Genomic DNA, 18061 nt, shown 5'->3' with positions numbered 1-18061 from the left:
AAGTCCAGTCCTCGAGAGCTACAGTCCTGCAGCTTTTAGATGCATCCTTACTCCAACAGACCAGGATCAGCTCTGAACAGACCTGGTAACGAGCCATTCATTTGATTCAGGTGTGTTGGAGCAGGGAAGCATCTAAAAGTTGCAGGATGGTAGCTCTGGAGGACTGGACTTGAGCGCCCCTGATGTAGAGCATCTCCACCCTGCATGTGCTGCATGTTACTTCTGCTTTTGATGTTGTCTTTTCACATTCCAGGTTTAATCAAATGTATGTAGTTGGAGAGCAATTTTGCAGTTACATTCTGAATCTCACTTTTTCTTTTAACCCTCTGCAAATTAAGCAGATTTTGTGGATAAGGGAGCAGGATCTTAATATAGCTCCTGCTTTTTGTCAAACAGGAGACTTTTTCCCTCCACATATCCACCAACATCTTCTTCTTCAGCAATAGCTGATTTCTTCTGATTATCTATAGGAGATTAAAAATCCTCACAGTGATGCGCCCCCCGGGACCGGCTCTCAAAGCTGGACAGTCCCGGACTTCAGCTGGATGAAGACCAAAGAGAGGCTGCAGGGGGGACCTCAGATGTTTGCTGTCAAGAATAATGTGTGTGCTCGCTGCTGTGAGCTGGAGAGGAGCAAAGAAAAAGCTGAACCAGCGGAGGAGGTCGGTTTCGGTGAAGTTATTTCACATTCTGTGTAGATTCTATTTTAGCTGGAGAAACAGGATTTGCTTTACTGTTTATTCTTACCTTGGGTTGCTCTAGGATGCCTGAGGGTCTTTCAATGACTGGTTCCTTCTGATTTCCTGTAATATGATAAAACACAGTTAGTTTGCACACTGCGGAGCAGCATACATTGGGATTAAAAGGAAGAAAAAAAAACAGGCGGCTTCCTATCATAATGATAAGCCTTTGTAAAATAAAATATAGCAATTTTGAAACAAATGGAAAAATTCTCTTTAAGAAGAAAGAAATATATTAGCTAGAGGAATCGTTTTCCCAAGGTTTGGATTCAGATTTAAAAATGAACATTTCTAGATCTGCTTAGGTCATCTTGAATACTAAATCTTTTTTATGCAGTCCAGTCCAAATACTATAATCATTATTAAGATGTAAGAAACATTTCTTGAAGAAAACCGACATTGAAAGTCAGTTGTTGCTTTCTATGAAAGTTTCATGAGTTCAGTAATTTCTAGTTGATCTAACAAATCCTGTAGACTGTGATCTCTCAGCAGCTCCAGTTGAAAGTGTGAATTCTCCTCTTTTTTCCTCTTTGAAACTTACTTCTGCTGAAATCAGTCTGTCTTTTCTTTTTTTTAATCTGTAAAGACTGAAAGTTGTTGTAATTTTAATAAATATTCTGTCAACATGTTCTCCTACCTGAGCCCCTGACCTCTGCAGCTCCTCTGGAGTTACCTTGGGTCTAATGGCTGCCTCAATAGTTAACACTGAATCAGCACAGGCATTTCCTAAAATTAATATTTCTGTCACATGAATCCCAATAAAATTCATTAAGGTTTGCATCCTTGTAGTTGTAACCAGTTCAAATGTTCTCAAAAATCAGAAAACCTTTGAAAGACCTTCAGAAGTAAGAACTGTTGATCAAGAACACTTCAACCTTTTACAAGAATGTATTTGGAAGATATCTAAATGAAACAATAAATTATATGTTTGGAAATGTTTGCATGTTTTTCACCAGCGGACAGTGAACACAATAGTTTTTCTGTTATCACCAGAGCTGTTCAGGTCGCCTGTCCACAAGAGAAGCTGGGCCGTGCCTTTTTTGCCATCAGAGAAGTGAAGCACAAGAGGGCAAGAATTTTTCACATCCCAGAGCTCTTAATGCAGGGTCCGGTCTCCATGGAGACCCTGTCTGCAAGATAAAGACGTCATCAGTCACAGGCTTTCTGAGATCTTCTCCACTGAGCGAGACGAGTCTTCCTGCAGAATCATCCACCACTCAAGTGCCATTAAGAGTAAATTCGCTCTGCATCTTACGTAAATGTCAAAACATCCCTCTGGCATTGCCAGAACCATATCGGGAGCGCCTGTCTGTGTATTTATAATCCATTTTCACCTCTTGTTAGTTATACAGAGCTGCTTGTATCATATAATCTAAGGTTTATTAGTGATGAAAGCATTTCTTTCAGTTGCAGATCAAAGTATCTGGCCAAAGTGGTCGTTTGGGGATCAGCATCGCTGGTGGAAAAGGTTCTCTGCCTTATAAAGATCAAGATGAAGTGAGTGGTGGAGTAGAAGAGCAAATATTTTGCCCAATCTGTTGCAATGTAGCTCATCAGTCATTCACTCAGCAGCTTAGTGGCTCTCTGAACGAATGTGATCTGAAGCATCTGCCTCTAGAATCTCAACAGCATTTACAAACTGACAATATTTTACATTTATTGTTAGCTCAATCTTTATCCAGGCCAATAGGATTGCTTTTTTTTTTTCTCTTCAGGGCATTTTTATTTCCAGAGTAGCTCAAGGAGGGCCATCCGAAAAGGCTGGGATCCATGTTGGAGACAGAGTACTTGAGGTAGAAAACAAACTTTAATTTCTTTTTGCTCTGGGAAAATATTGCACGGACAATCTGCTGTGCTACAAATCTTTGGTTTATCACTTCTCACCAGTGGGGGGCAGCACATGACCAACAGAGGATTCTCAGCTTGGATTTCTCTCAATGGCAATGTGATTGACAAAAAAAGAAATACAGAAAGATTATTGGGCTGTTATTTGGGGAATAACAGCCCAAAGACTGTTATTTCCAGTCTTTGGGCTCCCTCTTCCATTCTCTGTTGCAGCAATTTCTAACTTGACCTCTGCCCTTCCAGGTCAACGGCGTCAGCATGCAGGGTGCAACCCACCACGAAGCAGTCGCTGCCCTCAGGAATGCCGGGTGCTGCATTAAGCTGAAGGTGCTCAGAGAAAGGCTGCCACCCTCAGACAATTACGTCCCGACCGTGCCTCAGGATCCACTGAACCTGGCGGGTCAGCCGGTGTGCCAGATGAGCAAACCGTCCCAGCTGGAGGAGTCAGAAAAATGTTTGCCCAAGAAGATTGAGGCTGTTGTCTGCAATGGGAACAGTGCTGTGGGTGTTTTGACAAAATTTTCAGCATGAGCAGAAAAAAATCTCTTAAAATCTGACATTGTTTTGCAGCTCACAGTTCCTACAGATACAGAACAGGACACTGTTAATATTTTCTCTTTCTTGTACTGCTGGTTCAGTTTTGTTGACACTGCAGACTTTTTTTATGTGTTTCAGTGTGATTTTGACAGTGATCTGAACAAAACCCTGTCTGAAATCGAAGCAGAGGAATTAAAATTGGACTCACTCAAAGAGATGAATCACATAATGTCCGTAAGTAGATTAATGATTATTTACAATTGGCTATTTATGCTGCCAGTATTTGCACCCCTTGATTTCTTTCACATTTTTCCTCTGGTTACATCCATAGATGTTTTTGACTTTTTTTTTAGATATTGTGTTAAACCACTACAAATTGTATAATTTTGAATCTGGATTAAAAAGATTTGTTAAAATCCAAAAGGAATGGTGTGCATTTCTGTTTTGGTCTGGTAATTTGATGTTTTGTTGAATCGTTAGGAATACATCTTTACCAGCTTTGTACGTTTTAAGAGTTACATTTTTGCCCATTTTTCTTTTCAAAATAGCATAAATTCAGTCAAATCCAACTGAGAGCCTTTATGAACAGGAATTTCAAGTCAAGGACTGAAATTTGACTGGATAATTTTTTTTTTCTCCCCTCCAGGGGGTCTTTTGTGGGCTCTAGTGTCACTTATATGAAAATAGGCTGACAGGAAAGGGGGGAAGACATGCGGCAAATATCGCCTGGTCCGGGAATTAAACCCGCGACGGCCACGTCGAGGACTCAAGGCCACCAAACGTGGGTCGTGCTATCCCCTATGCCACCACAGCACGCCCACTGGATAGTTCTAATGCATGCCGCCCAACTCCCAGTATGAGCGCTCTTCACATCGCCGAGAAGCTCTCATACTGGGAAAATCAATGTTACATTTAGCACCTGCAGCTCTAAACTGAACAAATTAAAAGTGGTGTCTGCATATGGACAGTACAACTTAAAACAATGTTCATAAGAGATTCTACAAGCAGAATTTTGGTAAGTTTGCAACTTTACAAGACTCTTTGTATTTTTGAATAAAAGATTACACAGTGCTCCTTGCGATGTTAAGTGTTGGGATAACTCTAAAGGCTCCTACATGCTTCATCTGAAGCAGAGCAGTTGTGGGCCGTCCATTTTCTCACACACCTTTCAGGCGTAGATCACCTGGTTTTTACTATACATCTGTTTTCTAACTCGATCCATTTTGGAATAAATTACACGTTTCACATGTTCCGTTGTAAAAACACTTTAACACCATGTTAGCATTTCCTCGCCTTACAATGATGCTCAACTTGTGTTTGTCCATCATGCAAAATATAAAATATACTCTGATGTTTGTGGTTGTAACGTGACACAATGTGGAAAATCTCAAGGGGTAGAAATATGTTGCAAGGCTCTATAGTTAACACATAACCTTCATTTCCCCCTTAAGCATGTAAAAACTAACCCTTAAATACATCACATCCCTGACAACTTGCTTTTTTCCCCCTCACTCTTCTTCTTTTCATCTTGCAGATCCCCCGGATTATACTCACTCACCCCTCTACCTCAGATGAAGATGTTGAGCTCTTGTCACAAATTCCCAGAAGACAGTGGCTTCGTGACTGACAAGCAGACCAATATGGGCACTCTGGATGTTATGATGGTGCTTTTTCCTCATTTGGAGCCCATTTCAGAGCTTTGTGGATGCAGTACAGGGACCACTGGTGGTTCCTTTTTTTTCAGGGATATACATTGAAGCGTAGGAGTTTACATTTGCTCCTCATGGGCTTGTTAACCATATTAATTTTAGGATTTTAAGTTTTTACTTCAGATATTTTAAAACATGTGGACTGATAATACAAGATACAAATTAATAGATTTTAGAAACAAGAATCTGATGCAAAAATGTATATTTATAGCAGATTTTCTCTGATGCAGGTTCAATTATAACACATTCCAATTAATATTTAGATAAATGTTCCTCAACCAACACCCACTATGAAGCCTTTTTTTGTTTCCTGCCACAGTTAAGACTTTTATCCACTACATAAACTTATTGCTACCAGATAAACCCCAAATAGATGCAATAAAGGTTATTTCTATTCTAACTGTGCCCAAATTTCAATGCTCTAGTTGATAAGTTGAGATTATGATAATGAATCTGGACATTGTGCTATTTCTGAATTAACCCCCCCATTAACATTGAAACAGAATCTTAGCATAGTACTGCCACCACCAGGCTAGGCAGCTAGCATGTGTAAAAGTATTAGCTTCATTCCACTTGCTATAATTTTTGTCATCTCTGCCAAAAAGCTTAATCTTTGGTCTTATTTGACCAAAATTGTCAAATAACAGAAGGAATGTGTCTATACAATTCAGCTTGTTTGTACAAATTTGATCCTGTGTTTAGGAGGGAATATTGGCAATAAATTTAAATATTTATTTAAAAAAATTTTTTATTAGTTTGTATGTTGTATCATTATTTAAAAACTTCATAGGATGCACCAAAAGCCTGAAAAAAGCTCCAAGTCCACTTAACACTCATGGTGATTCTTAGCATACTTAAACTTAAGACCAACAGTGTTGCTACTGAGGATTATTGTAAAACCAGTGGAATGTATTTTCAGTGCCAACCATAATTACTGCATTTAGAGTTAAATTTAAGTCTTTTGTAAACTGACGAAAACTTTTTTTTTAATAGAGCCAATTTGTGAAAGTGAAAACACTTGTTTTGTTTGTCAAAACCATTAAGCAATGACTGATGTTTGCCATCTCTGTGTCACAGCGCTCTGCAAGATTTAGATACCTCACACTTACATACGTGTTTCTACCCTTGACAGTGTGAAGCCTTTGACTTTTTTTGGTCTGTGCTGAGATGAAATGACTCATTGTTAAACAGATTGCACAGCAGGAAATCTGGTCTCACTGAGGCACTATTTTATGTCTTCACATTAAAGATAAATGATGTCACATGAGAATAAACACAATGCAGAAGAAGATAATAAAACAGCTTTTTATTCACTTCTGAAGACAAGGATATGTAAATTGTAAATGTGGTTTATACTTAACTTTCCTGTATGTTACATATTTTATATTCTCACAGTAATAAAAGCTATTCTTTTTCTTAATAAACTGCAAACATCTGTTCCAGTCGTTGTTTTTGTCTTAAAGAGGCAGCAGAAGGCATTTCCAAAGTGATGTTTAGGCTGAAAACAGGAAAATCACTGCAGATCACTGACTCTTATCCACAAGTTCTTGAACTACATATCAACCCCCTGTAGGTTTGCAATTGGTAAGATAAAAATGCTTCTTCCATGTGATGCTGTGCAACAACAGCTTTTGGGTGAAACTCCTCTGAGGACACAGTCTTGTTGGAAAGCTCTTGTATTGTCACAATCTAATTTAGAGTCAATTAATTGAAGGCCAGGCTCTCTCTGGGGAAATGTCTCAGGACGCCTTTCTGTAAGTCAGGGAGATGATTCAAGGAGGAGGAGCACAGCTTTTATGGGAAAATTAGTTTTCCATCAGGTGCCCTTGTTCAAAATGTAATGCAGTCATGGCAAAGCGAAAGTCCTCCCTCTGCCATTTCTAGTTTTGTATAATAAATAATCTGGTATTCAACCAGAATGTACAATTATCTAGATATATTCCCAAGTGTACAAAATCCCACATCTCAGTTTCCACCATGCCAATGTTATTGATAGTGATATTTCATATTAGTTGTTTAATAAAACCTAATCTAATAGCTAATGTTGAATAAAGTATGTAAGGTTTAATTTAGATAAAATGATCTCCAGATGTTTTTTTCACACCTGCAAAAATATGAATAAGAAATATCCCTAAAGTTACATAAGTACTGAACCTACTTTCTAGAATATAGAATATATTGTTGGTGTTGATGAAATCTTTAAATTTAAAGAAATTAGCCACCTTTATTGCTCAATGGGATTTTGACCCATTCTGCAGAATTGCAAGAATCAGAACCTCACACACAAACTCCTTAGCTCTCTTGGGTTCTGTGAGCTCCTTCTAGAACTTTTAGTCCTTTTCACTAATTTTCTATAGGACTCGGGTCAGGTGACTGACTGGGTCATAGCAGTCGTATTTTCTATCTTTGAAGGTAATTGAGAGTTTTCTGGGCAGTGTGTTTCAGCTAAATGTCTTCCTGAAACATCCATCCTTGTTTCATCTTCATCATCCTGATTACCTGTGCCAGATTTATATCAGAAATGTCGCAGTACATTTGTCCATTCACCCATCCTTCAATTCCATCAGGACTGCTAGTACCCAATGCTTTTGCAGGCTTATCTAAATCTTGCTCAACAAACTTTAAACAAGTTTCAGCAGGCTCAGAAAAGAGCCACAATAAAAACTCTGTGCTGAAAAGAAAACTTCCCCACCGATGCACCAGTTTTTTGATCCAAAAATATTTAGATAAATAAAATATTTTACTACTACAGGTTTAGCGATTTGTTATGTTGAACACATCAAGTAGTCAATTAGTTCTGCTTTTACTCTGCAGTCACAGGCAAATTACATCTTTCCTGAATGAATAAACCAATATCCATCAAATTTGTCCACAAATGGAAACTCTAAAAGTAGATTTTACTTTGCAAATAAAATGGACAAACCTTTAAACATTTCTGAACTTCCACAACATCAGAAAACAATAATCTCTATTAATAAAAAAAAAACAACCTACACTTCACATTTCTATTATTAAAAGGATGAATAAAGTTTTTCACATGGGACAAAGACCACAACCAAGTATTTTTTATCCAACTTGTCTGGAGAACATTAAAGTTGAAATGGCTTAATTACATATTTAAAATTTTAGTCTATTAACACCGGGGTTACCAGGTGCTGCAGTCCAAATTGTAGTCTCTCCTTCGGCACCAAAACGGAATGAGGAACATTGGGATGAACATATTGCTATTATAAGAAGCGTATTGCTGTCACTTAAGAATATAAGGCTTTGAGCACCTTCCTGTTGCAACATAGCAATTATACTGTGAAAAAGTGATGATGTGTTTTATAAACTTAAGAATTAGATTGTGTAAATGTGATAACTTCATCCACCATCATCCAGATGGTGGCGGTGCAAACTAAAGAAGGCATAATGACGAGTTTACAGGAAGTGGTCAAGTTTTACTTCATGCTTGGTGTAGGACATGGAGAGATACTGGTATCCCTTTTAAATACTTTTTTACAGCACTGTATAAAATAATTATTTCTTATCAATCAGTATTTGAGTATATTGGATAACATAATTTTTCTGTGTTTATTAATTCTGCATTGATCAGATAAACAGGAAGAGGACAACTGTGCTCAAACCAAGGTGCAGTGACTAAGTGACTAAGGAGACATGTCTAAATAAAACTTTAAATTCAACAGAACTGTTTACTGACGGACCCTACATAAGAGAACAGGATTGGCTTAGGTTGAGAGACTACAAAGGAGAGATGTTTTTTGGGAAATATGTGGAAAGTGTAATTGGAAATGACAGAAAAGGCCCTGGGGATCCTCTCTTGCATTCTCCTTTTGGCAAACATTTCAAAAAGAGGTATGGTTACACACTTCTCACACCTCTTCAATGCCAGAGAAACTTGAAAGAAGTCTCTGGAGAGATGAGTGGAACCTCTACGGAGTCTTTTTTTTAACCCTAAAGAGCCTAAATGTGGACTAAGGATGAATGACTGAAAATTAGAAATTATGAAAAGATGGAAGTTGCAACAAAGACATTTTTGCTATTAATCTTATTTTGAAGTCAAGCCACAGGCCAGTTAAGGTGACAAGCAAAAGATAAACAAGAAGAACTTTGACAAATGGGAAGGTATTAACTGTAAGAAGTTTAAAGTGTATGAAATCTGGCTAACTTTAACGTAATATTAATCTACTCTATCTGTGAGTGGAAGTGCTTTTGCTCAAAGGGCCAAAACACAGGCAATCCATATAACTTGGATAATAAGGCAACAAAATGACTTTGAGGAAAATCTATAAAGCATAAATGCGCAAAGAGAGAAAGAACTTGGATACAAAGACCCTTTGAAGAATGAAATCAGATCCATAAAAGCTATTAAATAACTTAACAGTAGCCCTTCAACTGAACAAAAAAGAAAACAATAACTCAAAATGTCTATTTAAAAAGATTTTATTGTACTGCTTCTTTCAGAGTGTCAATTTTCTTTTCTTAATCTCTGTAGACATCAAACTTCAAACTGGAATACTAACATTATTGTGTTGTACTGGTGCAGAAGAGGTTTTTTAAGCTTCTAATAAAAATAACAACAAATGCAGCTTTATAGTTCTAACAAATGATGAGTTGCAACTGTATTTTCACAAATAAAACCTTTCATGAACACCAAAATAGTTTGTACAGTTATTAATTTGTTTGCAACCAACATATACATTCATTTTGACGATTCACATTTTTAAGATTTATGAGACTAAACTCAGGTATCTTCAGAGACAACAGAAGGGACACAAACTTCTTATGAATGCTTTGTAACTTCTATCATTGAATAAACAAATACCTAAAACCTATAAACTCATTTTTAAATGCAATCTTGATGTATGAAGTCCTCTTTCTGTCTTTTTCATGCCCCTGTCCACCATCAGTCAGTAGGCCAACAGATGGATCAGACTTATAAAACTGGAGTTGTGTTTACCACAGTGGCTTTAGAAAATGAAACAAAATTTTATCTAATCATAGTGGGCATTGACTGTTTTCATGAAAGTTCTTCTCTCCGATTCTTTAAAGTACTTCACAGCAGTGACAGTGAAAGTAGCAGGAAACAAATCGCAACATTTTTTGTTCAAAATGGGAGTTATTCTATTTTTACTGTGGATTGTAAAACATTTTCCAAACCAAAAAAATTATCTTAGATCTTAATCAACTCATGCAACTACGGGTATATCAGGTTCTTAGAAGGTCAGATTTAAACTCCTAAATCCTAAAGATTACATTTCTATCACAACATAAAATTGATGTGAAACTATTTTAAAGATGGTCAGAGAAGCCTGGCAGGATAATCATGGGATGCAGCAGCTTAGTCCCTTCTGATAATATATTCTCCAATCAAAGGCACAGAGCTTTACATCTAAATCTGTAAAAAAGCAGCACAGGCATTTAAAGTTTTTGCCTGAGCTTTCGATTGCAGATTGGCAGTTTGTGCTTGTTGGCAGAATTTACAAACGGAAAGATGAATAGCAGGGTGTGCATTGATGAATTCAGGAATGATGAAGGAAGCAATTTTGCACAATTCAGGAAGTTAAAAGCTTCAGTGTAGAAAGAGAGGAGGGAATTACCAGTCAATAATTCACAGTCTTAATACCTTGAGATGGTAGCAGGTGAGTGTGAGCGGGGGTCACTATAGTGACCAAAGTGTAAAGATTATTGACATTAGGAAACACATTTGAGACTAAAGGGCAGGAGCTGTGGGGAAGATGAAAAAAAGAAGATGGTGAGACAAAAAGAGACACAATGTGGGCTAAAATTGGACCAAAGTAAAAAGATGCTGCATTAGTTTTCAAGAAATTCAGTTTATTTTTTTGTTCAGCAGGAACATTTGTGAATCAAAGAGACAGAAATAGACAATTAATCTTATGTCAGGCTGAATTCTGCAAACATCAATGACACATTGCATGATGGAGGGTTTTTCTAATTTTCAATGGAAATCAATGCTTCTAGAGCTGTGTTTCTGTTACTCACCTGGTAACATTTGTACTCCCCTAGGCTCAAAACATGATGACAGCTTTTCACTTGATTCAATATTTGGTTGACTGTTAGTTGTTGATTTTCAACTGTTTTCTAATGAATCTTATTGTGTCACATTCTTCTGTTTTTATGTGTCGTAGCAAAAACATTTCCTGCCTTGTTTCATTGATTGTATGTGTTGCATCAAAGCCCTTTCAGAACCACAGAAGTAATGCAATCTCCTATCTTTAATCATTAATTAAACCAGCATCACTCTTCTTCTGTATACCAGCATAATCTCTACTCTCTCTTGCATCTTGTTAACATGAAAAACAACCCCCTCTATGCATAAACAGAATACACCACCACACCAACAAGTAATATCGTGTTGCACTCTTTCTGCCAATGATGTAAAGTGTAAATTAGTGTGCCAGGCACACAGGGCACTGTTACAAGTGGTCCACATAGTGCAGCAGGAATAATTGCAAGAAAACCAAAAAATACACTCTAAGCCTGCATGGCGTTTTATTCCAAACTGTTTTTTGTAGCTTCTTTTGGTTTTCGCTTTCCCTTTCAGAATTCAGATTCAGGATTGCTCAGAATACACTTTGAAGCACAAGCAAACAAAATGTCCTGTCTATCTGTCAGTCTGTCAAATACAAACCTGAGGAAACCAGGAGTATACCTTCACTGAAGAAAGAAAAAAAACCAGTCTGAAATAAATCTGAGTCAAATCAATCTCTTTTTTTAGGTTTGTTAAAATTACCAAGATTATTTCTATTTGCTAAATGCCACAATACTGAAAGAACTGAAAGAATATGTTAGATTTACTGTAGAAGTTTACATACATTTCCTCAGTATTTGGCAAGATTCCCTTTAGAGTAAAGGCTTCATCCTCGGTAACCTTTCAGTTCATGTCAGTAGAGGACACGTTTCATTGTGGATACAGATAACAACAGTCTTACTTCAGCAGCATCTAAAATCTTTGACATAAGTTCTTTCACTTTTGTTCTGGGGTCAATCTACACATTTCAAACCAAAACATGCTCTGCTCTGGGACTCAGAACCCTTCTTCTTCCTGAGCCTCTTTCTTCATGTCAAATCAGAAAGCAGTGTTTCGGGTGTGGACTTAAAATAAATCCACACTTGTGCCTCCAATTTACTCAAATGTGTCTGTCTGTCTGCCTATCTATAACAAATGATGTTAGCCAGAGAAAATACTAAATTTACAAGGAAACACAAAGAGCAATGGAGGGTCATGTAATCTGATGAGTCCAGATTTATCCTCTTCCAGAGTGATGGGCACATCAGGACAAGAAGAGAGGCAATTAAATTGATATACCCATCATGCATAGTCATCTTGGGCTGCTGTCATTAGTCTGCTCCAAGTTCAGCAACATTATGTGTCTAAAGAATGAGGTCAGCTGGCTGCCTGAATGTACTGAATATATTGTGATTTTTTTCCTTCCCTGATTGCACAGAAAGTAAAAATCCATAACACATCAATATTTTCTTTCTTGGAGTTTTGGCATGCAGCTTTGAGTCCGTTCCGTGCCAGAGAGCATGGAGCTCAAACAAGAGTTCAGTATGAGTTGGATCAACTAGTAGAGACGCTTCCAGCACATCGCCACCTCTGCTCTGTACTTGGCTCCTCTTGCTAGCTAATCCACAAGGTGGCAGTTAGCTGACAACTTAGCTCCTTTTCAAGTGTTGTAAGAACGCACATCCACCGACTCAATTGCAAACTCCTTAAACAGCATCAATTTCAGGTTGCTCTAAAGCCAAGATGTTTGACATATGGAAAACATACTTGGTTTGGATTGGACGGAATGTTCTTGCACTTCTATTATATGACTATTTTTATTACTAGAGCAGTAGAGCCGCTAAGCAGATCATTTTCCTGGCGACTCCAAAAAGGTCATTTACTTCAAACTAAAACTAGGCATGTAAACACAAACAAAAACCTCTGCCAGTTCCCTGACCCGAGGAAAGACACAGATGGTGTCTTGTATAACAGTGACCTACAAAGCTTAGGAGCCAAGCTTGATGCTGCTCTAAGGCCACTACTGCTTTTTACCTCCTGGGGTAGCTCCAGACCTGAACAGAGTCCAGCCCCTGGTCATGAGACTGGTTAGGACTCTGGCATTAAACCAAGGTGGACTTAATTATACTGAGTTGACATCTCCCATATTTTACATTTCATACAATCTCAGTCAGTATTATGCACATGGGTTTAAATCAATTCAAATATATTTTTGCTAAACAGAAACTTAAAATGAGAACTTTTCATTCTGAGAACTTGGAATTGGCATATTTTAACATAACTTGATGCTGTAAATGTTTTACAGAGATTATTTGGCAAAACTTGCCCATTTTAATGCAGAAATGAGTTTTTCCCTTCGTGACTTGATCAGGCGTGCTTCGTGCTGATTAAACCATTTGATCGGGCTGCTGCACATGGAACACTTCCTCTGTGCGCTGCTGTTATTAACAAAATATATGCCTTAACCCCAGTCATTAGATTATTCTGTCAACATGCTGTGGCTCTGAAAAGTGTGTGTAATGACCGTTAAAATGCCAGGATTAGTCCTTTTAAAGATTGTCAATAAATATTGTGACATTTATTTTTTACATTACAACTGAAAACTGAACAAATGTTTGAAACCATTGTTGTAAATATGTCCACACCATTAAGCTTATACTTTGTTGAATTACTGTTTGATCTAAATTTTAGCATCCAGTCTTTAATTTGGAGTCTATTAGAATGCCAGATCTTAACTAGCCAACATTCTGCCTTGAAACATGTCTGAGGTTGAGAGAACAGCTCTTGTTCGCCGCCCTCCTCAGCGCACCCCTATACAGGGTTTCTGTCAAGTTTAATTCTGGTCTTTGAACAACACAATTTTCTTTCCATGAAGTCGTTCTGATGTTGATTTCAAAGCCTTTTTGGACTCTCTGTGATCAGATACAATGAAATCTTTCTTCATCTTCAAGTTTCTATCACAGATCGCTGCGCTGCTCTTGACAGGCGAGCAAAACAGAAGTTTTTCATCTCTTGGGATTCATTAACTAAAAAAACAATTTTTCCTCTTTGTCTGCAGGATAATGTAATGAACCTCCATCCAAAAAACTAAAAACTAGCTGGATGTTTGAGTTACAATACAGACCAAAAGTTTGGACACACCTTTTAATTCAATGAGTTTCTTTTATTTTCATGACTATTGACATTGTAGATTCACACTGAAGGCATCAAAACTATGAATAACACATGTGGAAATGTGCACTAAACAAAAAATGTAAATCAACTGAAAATACCCCTTATATTCTAGTTTCTTCAAAGTAGCAACCTTTTGCTGTGATTATTACTTTGCACATACTCTGCATTTTCTTGATTAGCTTCAAGAGGTAGTCACCTGAAATGGTTTTCACTTCATAGGTGTGCCCTGTCAGGTTAATAAGTGGGATTTCTTGCCTTATAAATAGTCATGAAAATAAAGAAAACCCATTGAATTAGAAGGTGTGTCCAAACTTTTGGTCTGTACTGTATAATTAGATTTATTGACTTAAGAGTTACTTAAAAAAAACGTAGAGCGTTATTTTTACACATATTAATAATTATAAGGCTGTTTTTTGGAGTCTACTTGTTTGATTTTTAATTGGGAAAACATTTTTGACTTTTATAATCAAAGGACATGAGGAATATTTACATATGACAGGAGGAAGCCGGACTTGCAACCTTCTGACAAAAATTTAGCAACAGTCACCTTCATTGTACATCAAAATTCAAATCAAAGTTGCATGAAAACTCATATTTTTTGTCTCTTATTCTATTTTTCCTTTTCCTTTGGGTTTCCTTCCCTGTCTTCCTGTCACTGCAGGTCTGGTTAGATGATAGAGAATACTCTACATAACATGCTTTGTTACTACGTCTTGCCTCAGGTAAATAGTCAGTTTGGGTTCCACTGATCTACACTTCATATGGCTATTTTCTTATTAATATGCAACACCAAAAGTGGCTTAAACGCAAACAGGTGGCAGCACAGGACCATGCTTTAAGTCATTGTAGTTTCCTCTGTGGATAGCCAGGGGGAAAGAGCCAGCAGGAAGAAAAACAGATAAGAGCAGCTGTGACAGAAATGAAGACGGTAGTAAGAAGGATTAGAACAGAGGTCTGCTTTCTCTCACTGATAACGGAGATACACGAACAAACAACCAAGCAATAGAATTAGACTCATGCTGTCAGAGAGCTTATTATTGGAAACCACCATATTGGTCACAGCAGACTGCTGAATAGTTTGGATTTGGATCACATCGAAGCAAACAGAATATTTGATACTGTTTAAACAGATGTGCAAATACAGAAGTGCATTTAACACATCTTCTTTAACAATATTCAAACTTCAGAAATTCTTTAGTCTATATAAGTTTATTTTGTGTGACTTGTTCATTAAGCTGTCATAAGTGTTAATATCACTCACTATTTTCTTAATTTATTTACTGCTAATTTAAAATAATTTCCTAAATAATTTTTTTTTAATAAGGTAGTTGGCTCAATTAAAGGAGAAAGAAAGAGGCTTGTTGTGTATTTTTCTGAAATAAGGTACATCTGTGGTTAGAACAGTTAAAAACTGAGATTTACGTATCATCTGACACTAAATCAGAATAAATATTTCCTGTTTCAGGTTAGAAATGCTATTAATATTATAATATTGTTACATTAATCCTCTTCTGGGGTCTTTTTGCATGGAGCTTGCATGTTCTCCCTGAGTATGCATGTATCCTCTCTGGCTTCCTCCTTTCTCCTTGATTAATATGCATTCAGGCAATTTTTAAAAGCCTAAATGATGATGTCATTTTTAAGACACCACAACTTCAAAACACACATTGCAGTGTACAAATGCACTCTGAGAAAAGCATGTTTGTTTTTGGAGACAAGTCATTTGGTTGGATGCAATTGAGATTGAAGTGTTTGTCAAAAATGACCTGCATCACATTTGGAGGGAAGAAGCAAGTGTGGTGTTTTGCTGCAGGCGAGCCAGGTGCACTTGGAGTGAGTTCATAATTAAGTCAGCTCAGGTATTTTCAAATATCACAGAATCACAGCTTCAAAAGATCTTCACTGTGAGGTTCACAAATAGGTCTTTCAGATAACCTCATAAAAACCGGTGACCCGTTATTAAAAAAATATTATCCTTCCAGATGAGACCAAGACTTCATGCATTGAAATAGAAAAACCTGCCAGGGGAAACATCCATCTATCAGTTTAATGCTTGTGGAGATTTCATTGTTCACAGTCAAACAGTTCCTCGGCCCTTCGATGCGACTTCAACATGTCTCGTCATCTGTGTGGGGATCTGAGGGAACATGAAAGAGAGTTTGAACACATGTGTTTTCCAAATTAGTTACAAAGAAGCTTCGTATACTGCAGTTCATTTTTTTGGAGTGATCATAGTAAAGCCCTGATCTTACAGAAAATTCATGGACAAAGCTAAAAGGTTTTTGGGACAAGCTGGAAGGACAGCCCAAATGTTTGAAATATATGTAAACTTTGCGATTTTTGAAGACAAACAAACAAAAAGTTCATTATTCTGATGTGTTTTTATAAGTGTTCGCAAATATGTGTTTTCAAATGGGTAGTAAAAAAATCAACTGATGTTATTCATAAAGGAAAATAAATGAGCTACTGTGGAGCTGTCAGTTTGTCCTGGCATGTAGCACATTGTTTCTGCTTCCCAGCATACAGACTGGTGTCTGCAGGCTATTTGTGGATATAAGGCATCTATAAAAGGAAATCTGTTGGACAACACAAGCCGACACTATTGCTCTTTCAGATAGGAGCTGAACAGTGGGCACCTTACGTTGATGGGATGTGAAGCTTTGTTTGGGAACCCGAGGCTGTTGCAAAACCCTTTAAATGAAGAAGATCCAGAGCAGAACAGTTGAATAAGAATGTGGGAAAGGTAAGAAGGTTTTAAACTATATAATTTCATAGATGCTCATTTGAAAACATGTAAAGTAACCATCCTCTCGGGTGTTTTCTGTTGAATGATCTCAGCGAACTGCTTTGGTTCTTTGTTGATCTTTGGAAACGTAAGGTCCATAACAGTATTTCACCCTAAAGTCAAATAGAGCTGGAACATGAAACAAGCCAATTAGGTTATTTTACGTTACAACACTGTTCAATGCTACCTTCTCACGTTACCCCCTACTAACCATTACCGCCCCGCAGGCTTACACACATAAACAAATGGACAACATAGTGACAGACACTGTCACTTGATACTTAACTTGGCTTTCCGCCTGGACTGAAGCGGAAAATCACTTCAGATACATTTAGAAAGTCAGAGTTACTCTTATAAATCAATTTAATGTCAGAATTACATTATAAACAAAGTAAAATTATTAGCAAGTACCTAATATTTATACATTTCTATATTATATTTGTTTATTCTGTGCCACTTATTGTAAAACTACAACTGAAAATTCTACTGACTGAAATATGTACAGTACATATAATTTTTCACTTAGCCAATTCTTGTGTAAGATGCATATTATGATCTCAGTATATGTTTGTAGTCCATTTTTAGCACCCTGTGGGCTCAGTAGCAGCTGTTGGGTGTCTAAATTTACACCCACTTTCCCGTCTGACAGGAGGGGCTGTGAGTTTGTCTGTAATTAAACTCTTTACTTTGCAACACGCCCAACAGTTCATGCATACATCAACCATCTTGATATACACATGTTAAGGTCATTGGAGCACCTCAGTCACATGCCTGAACTTTAATTATGGTAATGATATAACCATGCATGAACAAATGTGGATGTTAGCAGGAGGACAATGCTAAACGTCTCAAAACCATTACAAAAAAACATCATTAGACAAAAGAAAAACAGCAGGGAAACTTTCAAATTTTTAGTAGCCTTTCTTTCTTTCGTTTCATTAAAGTTCATTTGTCACTTTCTGAAAGGTCATAGTTAATGTGAGTGGCCGTCAAAACCCTCACGCAGGGGTGCGGGTTCTCCAGGAAGTGATTTAGTGGCTCTTACGCTGGGCTAGCATGCCAGCAGCAATAACTGGGCACACACACACACGGTGACGACACGCAACAGATTGAACCAGGACCAGCTCTAAAATGTGACCTATGAGGACGGTATGATCTCGGCAGCCCTGACAGCGATTAGTTTACAGGAGGGCTTCTCTGGCCAAGCAGGAAACACATGCTCAGCCTGTCACAGGGTAAA

At 37.5% G+C, this 18061-nt stretch overlaps 2 protein-coding genes across 2 annotated transcripts in view; both read left to right on the top strand.

Annotated features, from left to right (window-relative positions):
• Positions 1 to 150: 150 nt before the first annotated feature.
• On the top strand, positions 151 to 6216 carry LOC111606675 (protein lap4-like). Its single transcript, XM_023327812.1, has 7 exons — positions 151 to 662; positions 1734 to 1973; positions 2148 to 2237; positions 2456 to 2533; positions 2829 to 3086; positions 3261 to 3356; positions 4657 to 6216. The coding sequence occupies exons 1-7, from the start codon at positions 546 to 548 to the stop codon at positions 4747 to 4749; spliced, it is 972 nt and encodes a 323-aa protein (XP_023183580.1). The 5' UTR covers positions 151 to 545; the 3' UTR covers positions 4750 to 6216.
• A 10420-nt stretch (positions 6217 to 16636) lies between these two features.
• The window catches only part of mlip (muscular LMNA interacting protein), a 31226-nt gene continuing 29801 nt past the window's right edge, over positions 16637 to 18061 (top strand). The window contains exon 1 of the mRNA XM_023327807.1: positions 16637 to 16779. The gene's annotated coding sequence lies outside the window, so the exon portion shown is untranslated. The remainder of the gene's footprint in view (positions 16780 to 18061) is intronic.

Source organism: Xiphophorus maculatus, chromosome 22, assembly GCF_002775205.1.
Source record: "Xiphophorus maculatus strain JP 163 A chromosome 22, X_maculatus-5.0-male, whole genome shotgun sequence".
Lineage (NCBI taxonomy): Eukaryota > Metazoa > Chordata > Actinopteri > Cyprinodontiformes > Poeciliidae > Xiphophorus > Xiphophorus maculatus.
Note: the sequence above shows the minus strand (reverse complement) of the source record. Positions and strands in the feature narration are given on the sequence as shown.